Raw genomic sequence first — 20853 nt, 5'->3', positions numbered from 1 at the left:
ATTATGTTATATATATACAAATTGTCTCCCTTGAATATATATATATATATATATATATATATATTTATATTTCAATAAAAAAAACTTCTAAGAATTAGGTGATCTATGTACTAATTATGTCCCTTGAATATATATATATTGTATATATATATATATGTATATATATATATTTTATATATATATATTTCAATAACTAAAATAACTTCTAATAATTATGTGATCTATATATAAATTGTCTCCCTTGAATATATATATATATATATATATATATTTCAATTAAGAAAATAACTTCTAATATTTATTTGATCTATATACAAATTGTCTCCTTGAATATATATATATATATATATATATATATTTCAATTAAAAAAATTACTTCTAATAATTATGTGATCTATATAAAAATTGTCTCCCTTTCTTTAGCACTATTTAAAGTGTAATTATTAAGTACAACTATAAATAAAATGTCTTTATTGCTCTATGTCAAATTGAGCACTCTTATATAACTCTAGTTAAATCTTAATGTTTACTTACCCTGTAATAACATAAACGTTTTATAATATCAGCTCTGTCTAGTTTTGCACACTATTTAAAGTGTATTTATTAAGTACAAATCTAAATAAAATGTCTTTATTGCTCTATGTCCCATTGAGAACTCTTATATAACTAGTTGATTCTTAATGTTTATTTATCCTGTAATAAAATAAAATACGTATAAAAATTGAATGACTTATATATTTCAATAAAAAAAGTCACTTCTAATAATTATGTGATATATATACAAATTGTCTCCATTAAACATATATATATATATATTATATATTATATATATATATATATTTATTTCAATAAAAAACTTCTAATAATTAGGTGATCTATATATTAATTGTCTCCCTTGAATATATAAATACATCTTTTATATATATAAATATATATTTATATATATATATATATATATACATATATATATATATTTCAATAAAAAATAACTTATAATTATGTGATCTATATAACAATTGTCTCCCTTGAACATATAAATTAAATTTATAGATTATATATATATATATATTGATATATATATATATATATATATATGTGTATTTATTTAAAAAAAAATAACTTCTAATAATTATGTGATCTATCTATAAATTGTCTCCCTTTTTTTACCACTAAAGTGTAATTATTAAGTACAAATCTAAATAAAATGTCTTTATTGCTCTATGTCTAATTGAGCACTCTTATATAACTCTAGTTAAATCTTAATGTTTACTTATCCTGTAATAACGTAAACGGTTTATAAACTCAGCTCTGTCTAGTTTTGAACACTATTTAAAGTGTATTTATTAAGTACCAATCTAAATAAAATGTCTTTATTGCTCTATGTCTCAGTGAGCACTCTTACATGACTCTATTTAAATCTTAATGTTTATTTATCCTGGAATGAAATGAACGTTTTATAATATCAGCTCTGTCTTGTTTTTAGCACTATTTAAAGGGTATTTATTAAGTACAAACCTAAATAAAATGTCTTCATTGCTCTATGTCTCATTGAGCACACTTATATAACTAGTTGAATCTTTATGTTTATTTATCCTGTAATAAAATAAAATACATATAAAAATTTATATTTATATTAAAAAAATAAGTTCTAATAATTATGTGATATATATACAAACGACCCCCTTGAATATATATATATATTTAATTCAATGAAAAAAACTTCTAATAATTAGGTGATCTATGTATTAATTGTCTCCTTTGATTATATATATATATTATATCTATATATATTATAATATATATTTTATATATATATATTTAGTTATATATATATATATATATATATATATTTCAATAAAACAATAACTTCTAATAATTATGTGATCTATATAACTATTGTCTCCCTTGAACATATATATATATACTATATATATATATATAAAATATATATAGATTATATATATATATATATAAATGTCTTCATTGCTCTATGTCTAATTGACCACTCTTATATAACTCTAGTTAAATCTTTATGAATATATATAAATATATATAAAAATATATCAATTAAAAAAATAACTTCTAACAATTATGTGATATATGTACAAATTGTCTCCCTTGAACATATATATATATATTATATATATATATTTATTTCAATAAAAAAATAACTTCTAATAATTATGTGATCTATATAAAATTGTCTCCCTTAAATATATATTTATATATATATATATACATATATATATATTTCAATAAAAAAAATATGTTCTAATAATTATGTGATCTGTATACTAATTGTCTCATTGAATATATACATATATATATATATATATTTTCAATAAAAAAATTACTTCTAATAATTATGTGATGTATATACAAATTGTCTCCCTTTGTTTAGCACTATTTAAAGTGTAATTATTAAATAAAAATCTAAATAAAATGTCCTTATTGCTCTATGTCTTATTGAGCACTCTTATATAAATCTAGTTAAATCTTAATGTTTATTTATCCTGTAATAAAATAAACGTTTTATAATATCAGCTCTGTCTAGTTTTGAGCACTATTTTAAAGGGTTATTATTAAGTCAAAATGTAAATAACATGACTTTATTGCTCTATGTCTCATTGATGGAATTGAAATAAAATATATATATATATATATATATATATATATATATATATATATATATATATATATATATTTACTTCAATTAAAACAGACTTCCATTAATTATGTGATCTATATATAAATTGTCTCCCTTGTATATATATATATATATATATATATATATATATATATATTTCCTTAAAAAAATCACTTCTGATTATTATGTCATCTATATACAAATTGTCTCCCGTGAATATATATACAAAATAACTTCTAATCATTATGTGATGTATATATAAATTGTCTCCCTTGAATATATATAGATATAGATTAAATATATATATATATATGCATTTCAATTAAAAAAATAACTTCTAATTATGTCATCTATATACAAATTGTCTCCCTTGAATATATATATATATATGTATTTCAAGTAAAAAAATAACTTCTAATAATTATGTGATCTATATATATACCAATGATGCTTGCATGTGCTCCATAGTTTTATATAGCTGTGTAGTAAGTTTAAAAATTGCTTTGTTTAATTATACAAGACGATTTTACTTTAAGAGTGCTCAATGCATTTAAAGAGCTTTGTAGTAAGAGTTGGAAACATTTTTGCAATTATTTTAGACAAATCTACTTCCAGAGTGCTCAATATATTAGTAGAGCTAAATAAAACATTTGAGAAACAGATATGGCATTTCAACTGCATAAATTTATTTTGACAGAGTACAATACATTAGTAGAGCTAAATATACACTTTCAAAAACATGTATGGCAATTCAGCTACACAAATATACTTAAGAGTGCTCAATAGATTAGTAGACGAAAGCATAAAATTCAGAAAACATGAGGAGCTCTGCAGTATGTTTTGAAAACCTAAATGTCAATATGTAAGTATAGATATACTGTAAGTTTTTAATATATATATATATATATATATATATATATATATATATATATATATATATATATATGACAAGTATTTGAAACAAATTTCCTATTTGAGTGCCTAATATATTTGAGAGCTCTATGGTAACTTTATAAAACATATTTCAAAATTATGTTAGATAAATTGTCTTTGAGAGTGCTCATTTAATTAAGTAGAGTTCTGCATTAGTTTTGGGGTATGGTTCTCACTTTATTAGGGCAATAACTTGGACACATTATACTATGGACAAATCCATTGAGGACAATCAAAGGTAACCTGTTTTTTTCGACTCTGCTGAATAAGACTCATCCGTCTTGGTTCACTCTTGGGACATTAAAACAAAAAAGGTGAAGAATTAAAAAAAGAATGCAAAAATGTAAATGTCTTTGCAACTCATTCATTTTCACTTTCATAACACAAAAACATCTGTAAAAACTTGATAAAAGAATGCACAAACAATAAAATACAAATTTGCTGTCTTGGAATCTGAAATCAGTAGAAACATCCCCTACTGAAATTCCTGCACACCTCAAAAAAAAAAAAAAAAAAAAAAAAAGATTCCTTCCCAATGCAATACTTTTCAAGCAATTACAGTGTCAGACTTGGTACTGGAATGACTCTGTAAACTGAAAAAATATACATAATAAAAAATGTTAAGCAAAATTGATTCATGTTAACACCTCTCCCAACACCACAGATTAACTACAAAAATACTTGATAAAACAAGACACAATTACAAATGTGTATGAAAAAAATAAAAATAAAAAAAATAAAAAAAATCAACCAAGCAATTGCTCATGATTTTCTGGTGTTTGATGGAATGTGAGTAGGCATACAGCCTGGATAATTTTCCAAGGTAAGTGATGATATTCATCATTATTGTCTTTTTGGATTAGTTCAGATATATCTCATAACTGTAATTGTTTTATGTATATATTTATATGTCTAGATGTTATGTGTGCTATTTGCATGTTCCCTATAGAAAAAAAGCTACATAAAATCTACAAGTGTATTCTGATGTAAAATTAACTAGTAAATACAATGCTTGTGTTCCTGATATACCAACTATTTCTTATTAGCATATAAGTTGAATCATGAAATGTATCTCCCTTGCCTGTATCTCTTTATACCTCTGTATTTATCTAGATCTGTCTATCTCTCTTTTCTTATTCTATATCCCTATTCCTCGCCTTGCTATCCACTATGTGTGAACTTATAAATTTCAACATGTCTAGATTGATAAGCTTCTCATTTACCGGTACCTAACTCCCGTTTTGAAGTTAGAAGTTTTAACTTGATTACACGTTTATATGCCAAGGCATCGATGAGGCACATCCAGACGCCAACCTACACGGTGCAGAGAAAGGACAGAAAATAAACTAAGTCCCGATGTGCCTAGCAGATTAGAAGGCATTTTGCTACGCCTACATGCACCCAACATGGCAGTAGGCGTCGATCGGCCACTTCCAGACACTTATTTACACTGTTTTGAACTTAGAAATTTAAATTGAATACTCGTGGACATGTGTTGGTCTAGTAGCTCCTCATCTACCTATACCAACGTCCGCCCCTGTAAGGACTTAGAAATTTTCATTTGAATACACGTTGACTTGCCTTGGTCTATAAGATTGTCACCTATCTATACCTACATCCCCTTTGTTTCGACTTAGAAATTTTTCACTTGAATACACGCTGAGATGCCTTGGTCTATAAGATTGTAACCTATCAATACCTACATCCCCTTTGTTTGGACTTAGAAATTTTTCACTTGAATACACGCTGAGATGCCTTGGTCTATAAGATTGTGACCTATCTATACCTACATCCCCTCTTGTTTGGACTTAGAAATTTTTCACTTGAATACACTCTGAGATGCTTTGGTCTATAAGATATTCACCTATCTATACCTACATCCCCTCTTGTTTGGACTTAGAACTTTTTCAATTGAATACACTCTGAGATGCTTTGGTCTATAAGATTGTCACCTATCTATACCTACATCCCCTCTTGTTTGGACTTAGAAATTTTTCACTTGAATACACTCTGAGATGCTTTGGTCTATAAGATTGTCACCTATCTATACCTACATCCCCTCTTGTTTGGACTTAGAAATTTTTCAATTGAATACACTCTGAGATGCTTTGGTCTATAAGATTGTCACCTATCTATACCTACATCCCCTCTTGTTTGGACTTAGAAATTTTTCACTTGAATACACGCTGAGATGCCTTGGTCTATAAGATTGTCACCTATCTATACCTACATCCCCTCTTGTTTGGAGTTAGAAATTTTTCAATTGAATACACGCTGAGATGCCTTGGTCTATAAGATTGCCATCTATCAATACCTACATCCCCTCTTGTTTGGACTTAGAAATTTTTCACTTGAATACACGCTGAGATGCCTTGGTCTATAAGATTGTAACCTATCAATACCTACATCCCCTTTGTTTGGACTTAGAAATTTTTCACTTGAATACACGCTGAGATGCTTTGGTCTATAAGATTGTGACCTATCTATACCTACATCCCCTCTTGTTTGGACTTAGAAATTTTTCACTTGAATACACTCTGAGATGCTTTGGTCTATAAGATATTCACCTATCTATACCTACATCCCCTCTTGTTTGGACTTAGAACTTTTTCAATTGAATACACTCTGAGATGCTTTGGTCTATAAGATTGTCACCTATCTATACCTACATCCCCTCTTGTTTGGACTTAGAAATTTTTCACTTGAATACACTCTGAGATGCTTTGGTCTATAAGATTGTCACCTATCTATACCTACATCCCCTCTTGTTTGGACTTAGAAATTTTTCAATTGAATACACTCTGAGATGCTTTGGTCTATAAGATTGTCACCTATCTATACCTACATCCCCTCTTGTTTGGACTTAGAAATTTTTCAATTGAATACACGCTGAGATGCCTTGGTCTATAAGATTGTCACCTATCTATACCTACATCCCCTCTTGTTTGGAGTTAGAAATTTTTCAATTGAATACACGCTGAGATGCCTTGGTCTATAAGATTGCCATCTATCAATACCTACATCCCCTCTTGTTTGGACTTAGAAATTTTTCACTTGAATACACGCTGAGATGCCTTGGTCTATAAGATTGTAACCTATCAATACCTACATCCCCTTTCTTTGGACTTAGAAATTTTTCACTTGAATACACGCTGAGATGCTTTGGTCTATAAGATTGTGACCTATCTATACCTACATCCCCTCTTGTTTGGACTTAGAAATTTTTCACTTGAATACACTCTGAGATGCTTTGGTCTATAAGATATTCACCTATCTATACCTACATCCCCTCTTGTTTGGACTTAGAACTTTTTCAATTGAATACACTCTGAGATGCTTTGGTCTATAAGATTGTCACCTATCTATACCTACATCCCCTCTTGTTTGGACTTAGAAATTTTTCACTTGAATACACTCTGAGATGCTTTGGTCTATAAGATTGTCACCTATCTATACCTACATCCCCTCTTGTTTGGACTTAGAAATTTTTCAATTGAATACACTCTGAGATGCTTTGGTCTATAAGATTGTCACCTATCTATACCTACATCCCCTCTTGTTTGGACTTAGAAATTTTTCAATTGAATACACGCTGAGATGCCTTGGTCTATAAGATTGTCACCTATCTATACCTACATCCCCTCTTGTTTGGAGTTAGAAATTTTTCAATTGAATACACGCTGAGATGCCTTGGTCTATAAGATTGCCATCTATCAATACCTACATCCCCTCTTGTTTGGACTTAGAAATTTTTCACTTGAATACACGCTGAGATGCCTTGGTCTATAAGATTGCCATCTATCAATGCCTACATCCCCTCTTGTTTGGAGTTAGAAATTTTTCACTTGAATACACGCTGAGATGCTTTGGTCTATAAGATTGTCACCTATCTATACCTACATCCCCTCTTGTTTGGACTTAGAAATTTTTCAATTGAATACACTCTGAGATGCTTTGGTCTATAAGATTGTCACCTATCTATACCTACATCCCCTCTTGTTTGGACTTAGAAATTTTTCAATTGAATACACTCTGAGATGCCTTGGTCTATAAGATTGTCACCTATCTATACCTACATCCCCTCTTGTTTGGAGTTAGAAATTTTTCACTTGAATACACGCTGAGATGCTTTGGTCTATAAGATTGTCACCTATCTATACCTACATCCCCTCTTGTTTGGACTTAGAAATTTTTCACTTGAATACACTCTGAGATGCTTTGGTCTATAAGATATTCACCTATCTATACCTACATCCCCTCTTGTTTGGACTTAGAAATTTTTCAATTGAATACACTCTGAGATGCTTTGGTCTATAAGATTGTCACCTATCTATACCTACATCCCCTCTTGTTTGGACTTAGAAATTTTTCACTTGAATACACTCTGAGATGCTTTGGTCTATAAGATTGTCACCTATCTATACCTACATCCCCTCTTGTTTGGACTTAGAAATTTTTCACTTGAATACACTCTGAGATGCCTTGGTCTATAAGATTGTCACCTATCTATACCTACATCCCCTCTTGTTTGGACTTTGAATTTTTTCAATTGAATACACTCTGAGATGCTTTGGTCTATAAGATTGTCACCTATCTATACCTACATCCCCTCTTGTTTGGACTTAGAAATTTTGCAATTGAATACACGCTGAGATGCCTTGGTCTATAAGATTGTCACCTATCAATACCTACATCCCCTCTTGTTTGGAGTTAGAAATTTTTCAATTGAATACACGCTGAGATGCCTTGGTCTATAAGATTGCCATCTATCAATACCTACATCCCCTCTTGTTTGGACTTAGAAATTTTTCACTTGAATACACGCTGAGATGCCTTGGTCTATAAGATTGTCACCTATCTATACCTACATCCCCTGTTGTTTCGACTTGGAAAATTTTCACTTGAATACACGCTGAGATGCCTTGGTCTATAAGATTGCCATCTATCAATGCCTACATCCCCTCTTGTTTGGACTTAGAAATTTTTCACTTGAATACACTCTGAGATGCCTTGGTCTATAAGATTGTCACCTATCTATACCTACATCCCCTCTTGTTTGGACTTAGAAATTTTTCAATTGAATACACTCTGAGATGCTTTGGTCTATAAGATTGTCACCTATCTATACCTACATCCCCTCTTGTTTGGACTTAGAAATTTTTCACTTGAATACACTCTGAGATGCTTTGGTCTATAAGATATTCACCTATCTATACCTACATCCCCTCTTGTTTGGACTTAGAAATTTTTCAATTGAATACACTCTGAGATGCTTTGGTCTATAAGATTGTCACCTATCTATACCTACATCCCCTCTTGTTTGGACTTAGAAATTTTTCAATTGAATACACGCTGAGATGCCTTGGTCTATAAGATTGTCACCTATCTATACCTACATCCCCTCTTGTTTGGAGTTAGAAATTTTTCACTTGAATACACGCTGAGATGCTTTGGTCTATAAGATTGTCACCTATCTATACCTACATCCCCTCTTGTTTGGACTTAGAAATTTTTCACTTGAATACACTCTGAGATGCTTTGGTCTATAAGATATTCACCTATCTATACCTACATCCCCTCTTGTTTGGACTTAGAAATTTTTCAATTGAATACACTCTGAGATGCTTTGGTCTATAAGATTGTCACCTATCTATACCTACATCCCCTCTTGTTTGGACTTAGAAATTTTTCACTTGAATACACTCTGAGATGCTTTGGTCTATAAGATTGTCACCTATCTATACCTACATCCCCTCTTGTTTGGACTTAGAAACATCCCCTCTTGTTTGGACTTAGAAATTTTTCAATTGAATACACTCTGAGATGCTTTGGTCTATAAGATTGTCACCTATCTATACCTACATCCCCTCTTGTTTGGACTTAGAAATTTTTCACTTGAATACACTCTGAGATGCTTTGGTCTATAAGATTGTCACCTATCTATACCTACATCCCCTCTTGTTTGGACTTAGAAATTTTTCACTTGAATACACTCTGAGATGCCTTGGTCTATAAGATTGTCACCTATCTATACCTACATCCCCTCTTGTTTGGACTTAGAAATTTTTCAATTGAATACACTCTGAGATGCTTTGGTCTATAAGATTGTCACCTATCTATACCTACATCCCCTCTTGTTTGGACTTAGAAATTTTTCAATTGAATACACGCTGAGATGCCTTGGTCTATAAGATTGTCACCTATCAATACCTACATCCCCTCTTGTTTGGAGTTAGAAATTTTTCAATTGAATACACGCTGAGATGCCTTGGTCTATAAGATTGCCATCTATCAATACCTACATCCCCTCTTGTTTGGACTTAGAAATTTTTCAATTGAATACACTCTGAGATGCTTTGGTCTATAAGATTGTCACCTATCTATACCTACATCCCCTCTTGTTTGGACTTAGAAATTTTTCACTTGAATACACTCTGAGATGCTTTGGTCTATAAGATATTCACCTATCTATACCTACATCCCCTCTTGTTTGGACTTAGAAATTTTTCAATTGAATACACTCTGAGATGCTTTGGTCTATAAGATTGTCACCTATCTATACCTACATCCCCTCTTGTTTGGACTTAGAAATTTTTCAATTGAATACACGCTGAGATGCCTTGGTCTATAAGATTGTCACCTATCTATACCTACATCCCCTCTTGTTTGGAGTTAGAAATTTTTCACTTGAATACACGCTGAGATGCTTTGGTCTATAAGATTGTCACCTATCTATACCTACATCCCCTCTTGTTTGGACTTAGAAATTTTTCACTTGAATACACTCTGAGATGCTTTGGTCTATAAGATATTCACCTATCTATACCTACATCCCCTCTTGTTTGGACTTAGAAATTTTTCAATTGAATACACTCTGAGATGCTTTGGTCTATAAGATTGTCACCTATCTATACCTACATCCCCTCTTGTTTGGACTTAGAAATTTTTCACTTGAATACACTCTGAGATGCTTTGGTCTATAAGATTGTCACCTATCTATACCTACATCCCCTCTTGTTTGGACTTAGAAATTTTTCACTTGAATACACTCTGAGATGCCTTGGTCTATAAGATTGTCACCTATCTATACCTACATCCCCTCTTGTTTGGACTTAGAAATTTTTCAATTGAATACACTCTGAGATGCTTTGGTCTATAAGATTGTCACCTATCTATACCTACATCCCCTCTTGTTTGGACTTAGAAATTTTTCAATTGAATACACGCTGAGATGCCTTGGTCTATAAGATTGTCACCTATCAATACCTACATCCCCTCTTGTTTGGAGTTAGAAATTTTTCAATTGAATACACGCTGAGATGCCTTGGTCTATAAGATTGCCATCTATCAATACCTACATCCCCTCTTGTTTGGACTTAGAAATTTTTCAATTGAATACACTCTGAGATGCTTTGGTCTATAAGATTGTCACCTATCTATACCTACATCCCCTCTTGTTTTTTTAGTGATGCAATGTTGTCAACTGAGATTTTAAAAAAAAACGCGAGATCAGGAGAAAGAAATGTCCAGAAAATCGCTAGATTTTTAACTTTTATCGTCTGAAATTTTCAAAAATAACTACCCCCCCCCAAACTCCATATTTTAACTTTTTAACCATAAAAAAATTATAAATATAGTATACTCAATATATAAAATGTTCCGTTTTTTCTCACTATATGTTTCTGGAATTATATTGAAGCGGTTAGCTCCCCAGAAGGCTTACATATTTTATCAGCTAGTGTTGCCTGTTTTTTTTGGGTATTTTTTTTTTGCAGGAAACAAATCATAAACTCAAACTTTTTATAATAAAAGTTAAATTGAAATATACTGCAAATTAAACATCACAATAATGGTGCAACATATTTTGAAATTAGAAAAATAAAAAAACAAAAAAACTTTGTTTTAGCATGTTAAAAGTATTTAGGTTGGTAGATAATTAAATTCTACTGTATTGGTATAAGTTTCTTTTTTTTTTTTTTTGCTGTTGTTTCTTGCTTTTTACTTTGGAGGTTGGAATGCCCCCACCCCCTAAAATGTACTTGGAAAAATCGATTTTATAGCAAGATTTAAGAATGGTTAGTGGAAAAAAGGTGAAAAACAAAACAAATAATCAATAAATAATTGTTACCAAAGGCAATAAATGCTACTTTTTTTTACTTACATGAATGAGTTTATTTTATGTTTTAAAGTATTTTTAATAAAATTGCGGGTGTGTGGGTGCTAAATATCTCCAAATTTTCTAGAATTCCCCGCTAGATTGCAACCGAAATCTCCAGATCTAGCAGGAAAACCGCTAAATTATAACACTGGTCACGTGACAGGAAGCGGTAATAAATAATTGTCCCTAAATAAAAAAAATGGCCTCTCGATACAAAGAAAAACACCTATTTATCATAGAAAAATTAAGTATAATGTTATAATTAAAAAGAAATATATAAAAACACACATTGATATAGTAAACATATTATACCAAAACGTGGAAGCCATCCGTCCAGTGGTTTTTTAGACTATTAATTGCGAACTAACCGAGAGTTACATTTTTATATATATAGATTAAGAAATAAATATATATATATATATATATATATATATATATATATATACTGTGTGTGCAAAATCAAGACTTCAAGACAAGGTGTTGATGGCAACAAAAAGTGTATTTCATTTTACGTTACAATTGTTTCCATGTCAATATTAATGCTCAGTTATGAAATGTGATAATTTTGTAGTTTACTCCTTAAGTCAACCATTTTTGGCTTAAAACCTATTGGTATATGAAAATGTACTGAATTACACGAACTCAGTATATTACATATAAGTCTATATATATATATATATATATATATATACTCGGGTTTTTTTTTTATTCAAAAGTAATGGACTAATGAATTCAACGAGGTTGTTAGATAGTGCTCAATAAAAAGAGCTGATAATACTTGTTTATTGTTATATAAACATGGTCACATCCTGCTGCTACAAATAGCCACTTGTTTCAATCAAACAACAGATATCATCAAGTGGCTATTTGTAGCAGCAGGATGTGACCATGTTTATATAACAATAAACAAGTGTATATATATATATATATATATATATACAATGTATATATTATGTGTGTGTATATATATATATATATATATATAATATTATGTATATAGTGAAATCAAAGGAGATGCAATGTTTACCTATTTTACCTAATACCTGATCTAATATAAAAAAACAAGTATTTATACATAAATATTTTAATCCCAACCAAATAAAAAAAGCTCAATACACAAATAATAGAGAGTAGAGCTTATTATAAGAGAAAAGAAATAAAAACTAAAAAAGTTGAAATTTACAATCAAATCTATTGCTCGACAGGATACTCCAAAAAACAATTGTCAAAGTGCTTATTCTGCGGACTTTCAATAAGAGCAACATCAAAATTGCAGATAACAGACACCTCTATGTTTCAAAACACGTACACACATGCAGTGGAAACAGCTTCAAAATAATGCCAATCTTCCAAACAGACAATTATTTTTATTTACTTACACAGGAAAAAAACTTCATCACCAAATTCACTCCTGAACTGAACAGAACCTAATACCATCACACAAAAACATGAAATGCAAGGTACACTCGCATGCACACCCATACACATACACACACCCACACATAAATCAGACCCGACGCATTAAAACACACACACGTGCGCGCATACAACCACACACAGACATAACACCCCTATCTCTAATACAACACTTTCTTTGAATTGAAAGTCCGCAGAATAAGCACTTTGTAAATTGTTTTTTGGAGTATCCTGTTGAGCAATAAATTTGATTGTAAATTTCAACTTAAAGTTTTCATTTCTTATATATATATATATATATATCAGAGGAAACATAATTTAATTTAAATACCAAAGAAAACGAAAAAACGGGCAGGTGAAATTATTAAAATTTCCTTAACGCCTTATCGTCTGACCTTCTAAGAGGAAACGTCAGAATGATAAATTAAAAACTAAGAATCGAATGAGGAAAGAAGGGAATTTGGTTTTAGTTAGAAGCACAGTGAGAAAAAAAAATCTCATTGTTCAGGTGGTTTTAAATCAATAAATATATCCAACTGATGTTTCAAAATCTTTTGTCTACACAGGCTAGGTCGAGAGTTGTTAATGACTAACGCCTCAATGATATTGAGATGATAGTTCGACCTCGCACTGTATAAAACATAAAACCACCCATCGGAATATTGATCAGAACACCTATTTATACTCATCAGGTGATTGCCGATGGCGGACTCATGAGCTTGGGAGTGCCCGGATGTTCTCGAAACCTGGTGTAGTCGAATATCCCGAGGGATGTGTTGGGATATTCTCATTTCCAATCTTTGGGATGTTTTGCCAACGTAGTCAGCTCCACACTGACAAACAAATTTATAAACAACAGAATTCTTTTGAATGGTTGGCAAAACATCTTTACGAAAAGAAGAGAAAAAGGTTCGAGTTGTGTAAACTACTCTAAGCATAGTAGCTGGAAAACAACGTTGAGTAGCAGAAGAAATCCTTTTAACAATATGAAGGCCAACAGGACCTAACCATGGTAATTTTAAATAAATGAGACAACGTGATGGACCGATATGTTTAACAGTATTAAATGTAGCAATTTTACGTTCAATAGTAGTTTTTATTATATTTATAATAAGGCCTTAAGGAAATTTTAATAATTTCACCTGCCCGTTTTTTTTGTTTTCTTTGGTATTTAAATTAAATTATGTTTCCTCTGAAATTTCTCCTTCCATTTTGCTGTACCAAGAATTTACTTATATGTATATATATATATATATATATATATATATATATATGAACTATCAACTAAACTCCAACCTCTCTCCCATCACAGAAACGAACTCCGAGCACTAGTACCCCTTCAATGACAATACCCATTACAAACTTGACAGGCAGCAAAATCCCACCCCTTCACTGTAGAAATGTTGTAAAGATTGTAGTGGAATGCGGCCGCAAATGGATGGTTACATTCAAAGCTAGTAAAACAAAGCTGCTCTCCTTTAACAATTACAAGACACCTCCCCTGCGGATAATATGAACTGGAACAAATACATTGAGGACATTGCAAAGGCTGCTGCAAAGAATGTCGGTTCCCTCTATCGAGCTAGAAGACTACTCACACCTGAGAGTATCCAGTATCTGTACAAAGCCGTCATTCGCCCATGCATGGAGTATTGTTGCCGCTTCTAGGCTGATGCATCTACCACTAGTCTCTCCCTCTTGTATAGGGTCCAAAAAAGAGTACTGGATAAGGCGGACGAAGCCAGGATTGTAGCCCTTGATATATGCAAGGCCTTTGAAAAAGTCTGGCATAAAGGGCTGCCAATGAAAATTAAATTGTATGATATAACTGGACGTATACTAAATAAAATTAGATCCTTCTTAAACAATAAAAGCATACAGGTTGTCAGACGTACATCCAAGCAGCATAACATTAATGCGGAAGTATCTCAAGGGTTGATCCTTGGAGCATTATTATTCATGATATTCATAAACGACCTCCCTGATAATATTGTATCTGAGATGGGTATATTTGCTGATGATACAATGCCCTATAATAAGCATGAGGAACGAACAGATGTACATAAATCTAAGACAATGTCCGAATCGTTAGAAAATGACCTCCAGACTATAGTAGAATGGGGCCGCAAATGGATGGCAACATTTAATATATAGTATAATGCAGCTAGTACAACTAAGCTGCTCTCATTTAACAATTACAAGACGCCTCTCCAACCCCTATATTTATGACAAATAGTACCCTACCTGATAATTCTACATTCAAACTCCTCAGCCTAACATTTGTGGGCAATATGAACTGGAACAAATACATAGAAGACATTGCAAAGGCTGCTGCAAAAAAGGTGGGTTCCCTTTATCGAGCTAGAAAACTACTCGCACCTGAGAGTATCCTGCACCTTTAAAAGGCCATCATCCACCCATGCATGGAGTATTGTTGCCACATCTGGGCTGGTGCATCTACCATTAGCATCTCCCTCTTGTATAGGGTCCAAAAAAGAGTTTTCGATATAATCGGTCCCACTTTGTCAACTAAGCTCCAACCCCTGTCCCATCGCCACAATGTTGCATCACTGTGCCTGTTTTACAAATATTTTAATGGAATGTGTTCTAATGAACTCGTTTCACTTGTATCCCCTCGACGTACATATCCACGAAAACCCGCTTAGCAATAAGATCTCACCCCTTCACTGTTGTTATCCCTAAATGCCAGAAAAGCTTTCTATTCTAATAATTTCTTCCCTCGAACAGTTAGACTTTGGAATTCCCTTCCTGCTGCCTGCTGTCCTGGCTGTACTGATATGCAGAAGTTTAACTGTAACAAACAAATATCTTGTTAATCTTTCCTAGACATGGCCCCAAATAGTAGCCCCTTACGTCAAAGTGGCGATATGCTTTGTAAGGGGTGAACATGAGTAAAAAAAACAAAAAAAAAAAACATTCTACTCAAATAGCTTTTTCCCTCGGACTGCTGCACTTTGGAATTTCCTTCCAGGCCCCTGCTTTCCTGATTGTACTGACATGCAGAAATTCAAGTGTAATATGATCAGACATGTTGCTGCCCAACTCAATCCATAGTATCTTTGAAAATCTGGTTGCGAATAGTTTTTTTGGGGACTATTTTACCATGTTTGTCCAAAATTTTCTGTCTATGTCAAAATTTTCTGTGTATGTTTAGTAAATAGTTTATTTAGCAGTTTTGCATGGTGCGGAACCCAAATTTAAATATGTTAAGACCTTGGCGACTTTTGGGGCTGAACAGGGGGAAGGGGGGGAAGGCAAATGATGGACTTAGTCATTTCTTTTTTCGCAGGGTGCAGAACTCAAATTTAAATATGTTAAGGCCTAAAACTGCACCGTTTGTACATTTTCACCAGGATTTGACGTTCCCCGGGGGACTTTTAGGGCTCAGTGGGGGGGGGGATGCTGAACTTAGTAATTTTTTTTTATGCCTCGTCTACTGTGCACTCATGTGGAACCATGCTTCATTTGTTTAAACTATTGTTTAATTAATTAATAAATGTTTATAAAAAGTATTTAATTTGTATCAATTGGTTTTCAATTTCTTGTAAACGAATTCCATCCAGTAAATGCAATAATAAAGTAAATAAATGTTAATATAAAGTATTTAATTTATTATTTAATTAATAACCAAATTTTTAAAGAACGTATATAATTAATATCATTCTATTCAATTTCTTGTAGACAAATGCCACTATGTAATATATAGTATATATAATACTAGCATGGGTGCCCGGCGTTGCCCGGGTGTTTGGAGGTGTGTGTTGAGCAAAAAAAAAAAAAAGTTTGTAGTAGGAAGGCAGGCTCGAACCTGTACCGCGATGGAGGAAAAGAACAGCAAAAAAACGTGATGTCTTTGCTGTTATGACCACCGGCAAACCAGAAGTGGCATAGGTTTAAATTAAGGCTAGATAATCGAAAAGAGGGGATGACTTTCAAAAAAAGGCGACACCTCCCTGCTGAAAAGCACCCAGTTGAGGGTGAAGAAATTAATGTTTTAACCAATTTTTCGGTATTTGTCGTCTGAAGGGTCAAGCTTCAAAACAATATAGATCTTGTGAAAATCCGTTGCCTCTGTCAAAAGTTTCAGGCAGACACGCAAACATACATACATATATTTATAGCTCAAATTTTCGACCCAAACCGATTAAAAAGCTTGCCCTATCTCTGAATACCCTTTTATGTAAAATTTCAAATGTTTAGACCAGAAATTGTCTGAATAATTTGGTAGAGACCGCAGAGGTCAAATTTTTTAAAACTTTGACCCCTATTATGACCCCTTAACATTTACTACTTTGGGATCAAATCAAGTTATTAAGTTAGATCCATGTCCAAAGAACCTATATCTAAAATTTGAAGTGTTTAGACCCAAAATTGCCGGAAGAGTTTGGTAGAGTTCTCAAAGGTCAAATCGTTGAACTTTTACCTCTTAACAGCCAAATTTCTGGCCAAAAACGAATTATAAAGATTTTCCCAAATCTCAGTGCGTTGTATATCAAATTTCGAGTCTGTAGACTGAAAATTGACAGAGTTATTGCGTAGGAAAATATACACAAACTGACACACAGACACTTTCGCTTTTATAGATATATAATATAAAGTTAATAAATCTTAATATTAATTAATTGTAAGTATCTTGCATACTATAGCATTGTACCCATTTTTTGGTCACTGTTCACCGTTATGCCAACTGAAGACGCCTCAATAATTTCTTAAAAAAATGACGACTTGGTATGCTGAAAACAAATACCATAGGGAAAATTAGCGCAGTCAAATAGTTTGAGATATAAATATTCTGTATTTTGTTACATAATTTCTAGTAGTTTTATTTGGCCGCCATCTTTGTTGTTTCCATGAAATGGTATATTGAGCATGCGTGCGCACGCTGCAGTGAGCGGATGATCTGTGTAGTTGACTCAACGCAATTCTGAAAGCCGTTCTTAACATGAGGAGGTGGGGAGATGTTTATTGCAAAAGCCGTTCTTAACATGGGGAAGTGGGTGGGGGGGTGTCATACCGAAAGCCGTTCTTAACATGGGGAAGTGTATGTTTATTCTGAAAGCCGTTCTTAGCATGGAGAAGTGTATGTTTATTCTGAGAGCCGTTCTTAGCATGTGGAGGTGTATGTTTATTCCGAAAGCCATTCTTAACATGGGGAGATGTATGTTTATTCCGAAAGCCATTCTTAACATGGGGAAGTGGGAGATGTTTATTCCGAAAGCCATTCTTAACATGGAGAAGGGGGGGGGCGTTTATTCCAAAAGCCGTTATTAACATCAGGAGGTGTGGGGGATGTTTATTCCGAAAGCCGTTATTAACATGGGGAGGGGGGTTATTCTAAAAGCCGTTCTTAACATTGGGAGGTGGGGGGATGTTTATCCCGAAAGAAATAGCGTTGAATAACCGTTAAACATAACAACACATATCGCATGCTCACTATCCCATTTCATTGAAACAACAAAGATGGCGGCCAATTCAAACTACTAGAAATTACATTGCACGATTCAGATATTTATATCTCGAAAACTATTTGTCTGCGCTAATTTTCCCGGTGATATCTGTGTTCAGCATACTCGAAAACCTTTAAAAGTTGTTGATTTATTGCAAAATGTTGAGACGTCTCCAGTTGGCGTAATGGTGAACTTTGACCCATTTATGTTTTCAATTTTAATATCAATTTGTTTTCAATTTCTTGTAGACGAACGCCATTATAAATGTTCTTTCTGTTCCGCTGCGTTCTTCCACGCGCATCACCTGCAACGCCATGAAAAGCAGTTACACACGTCTGGGAAGGAAGTGAAAACGAATCAGTGCAAAGACTGCTTCAAGACATTCGCTACGCAATTGACGCTCAAGTTTCATCAGGATTTCGCATGCCGAATGGTGCAACGTCCGCACAGATGTCCTAGCTGCCAGCTTGGTTTTAAGAATGCAGTGGAAATCGAAAGCCACAAGTGCAGCGGGAACCCTGCAAAGCCGTTATGCTGTATGAACTGCGACTTCCGCACTGGTTCACCACGAGACTTAGAACACCATAATCGGATCCACACGGGGGAACGATGCTACAAGTGTGAATTGTGTGATTTTCGGACAGCGTGGAAAAAAAACCTGAAGGTGCACATTTTGAAACATTCCGGATTAAAACCGTTCACTTGCAATGTTTGTGACTTTGCGACAAACGATCGCAGTAATTTGAGAACTCATTTGAGGAAACATTTGAAAAAGAATAGCGCGAGTCTTTGTCACACGTGCGGCACAAATTTCAGTGACCCGCAGGCTCTGGCGTCACATATGCTGTTGCACAATTATGACACGCCTTACAAGTGCACATATTGCAACTATTCGACCAAGTATAAGTTCACGCTCAAGTCACACATGCGTGCCCACAATGTTGAGATCGAGACGGCGAAAACCTCTCAGATCGTGTCGACTGATGCTGATCTTGGCTCGATTCAAGACGTTAGAGAAATATCAATCCAAACAGCAGACGCCGACTACGAAGAACTTGTTGAGAAACAGTTTTTTATGTGCCAGGAATGCGGTTTTGTTATTGACAATCGGAAACTTTTTGACATACATCAGTGTAAGGTGAACGACCCGACCGCGCCGTCTGTTTTGGATGGCGAAATGATTATTCAAATTATCGAAAGTCCAGCGGAACTCCAGGAAGTTGTTGAACCGTGACAAATTTGACAATATCTTGTAACTTTGTCTTGTTATCAATAATGTTGAAATATTATTTATTTTGTTTCGATTAATCGAACAATCATTCTCACATCTTATCTGCACAACGTTTCGGCCGATGTAACCTTCGACCTTCTTCAGGTATAAAAGTCGCCATGATTTGGTAGCAAAAAGAAGTGAGGGTAGTTCTGTACTCTAAGGTTTCACATTTTTTATCTAGTTTGAAGTAAAAGGTACTTGTACAGTTTAATCAACACATTAAAAAATGAAAATATCGAAAAATAATTAAATTGTACGTATCCGTTATGGAACGAAATTCTCTGAATAAAAAATTTCACTTAATTTCATCAAGTAGGTTTTTTTTTTTTTACAGCGAAAAAACAATTTGTTATGATACCGAGCAAAATGTTCGATTTTTATGAAGAAAAGCTAGAATTAAAGATGGGGAGGGGATGTCCGCGCTTTACATGGATTTATCTTCCTGTGGCGTTTCTAAAATCCAAACAAAAATTAAGAAAAAATCCAAGATGTCTGCCTTCAAAGTGCTGTCATAAAAACATGTTTTCCGCTGTAAAAAACACAAAAAAACTACTCTATCAAATTAAGTGAAATGTTTTTTTGTTTTTTTTCGGAGATCTTCAGTTCAAAACGGATACGTACAATATAAACTTTTTTTGATATTTTCATTTTTATATGTTGATTAAACTGTACAAGTACCAAAGTTTACGCAAATTATAAAAGTAATTTAATTATCAGCGAACGTTGTCTCCTACGAGACCTTGCAGGGGGTTAAAATAGTGACAGCCACCTTAAACCTTGTGTTGCTTTGCGAAGCACCTCCCCTCTCTCTTATCCGATCAAGAGTCTCCCTTATCCCGAAGTCGCCGGATGCCAGCGAGCCACCCTCCTTCGCCCAATTGCAAGGGATGGCTGCCTGGAGGTCACCACCTGTTTAAATGCAATTCTCAAGAGTGCCCATCGGGAGACACGGGATCTC

The 20853-nt window shown here is 33.0% G+C and overlaps 1 protein-coding gene across 1 annotated transcript; it reads left to right on the top strand.

Moving 5' to 3' along the window:
- The first annotated feature begins 3648 nt into the window (after positions 1–3648).
- LOC145270886 (uncharacterized) lies at positions 3649–19911 on the top strand. The gene is made up of 2 exons (XM_080126439.1): positions 3649–4403; positions 18871–19911. The coding sequence occupies exon 2, from the start codon at positions 19053–19055 to the stop codon at positions 19854–19856; it is 804 nt and encodes a 267-aa protein (XP_079982565.1). The 5' UTR covers positions 3649–4403; positions 18871–19052; the 3' UTR covers positions 19857–19911.
- The last annotated feature ends 942 nt before the right edge of the window (positions 19912–20853 follow it).

Source organism: Euprymna scolopes, chromosome 46 (assembly GCF_053919585.1).
Source record: "Euprymna scolopes isolate OS-2025 chromosome 46, ASM5391958v1, whole genome shotgun sequence".
Taxonomy (NCBI): Eukaryota; Metazoa; Mollusca; class Cephalopoda; order Sepiida; family Sepiolidae; genus Euprymna; species Euprymna scolopes.
Note: the sequence above shows the minus strand (reverse complement) of the source record. Positions and strands in the feature narration are given on the sequence as shown.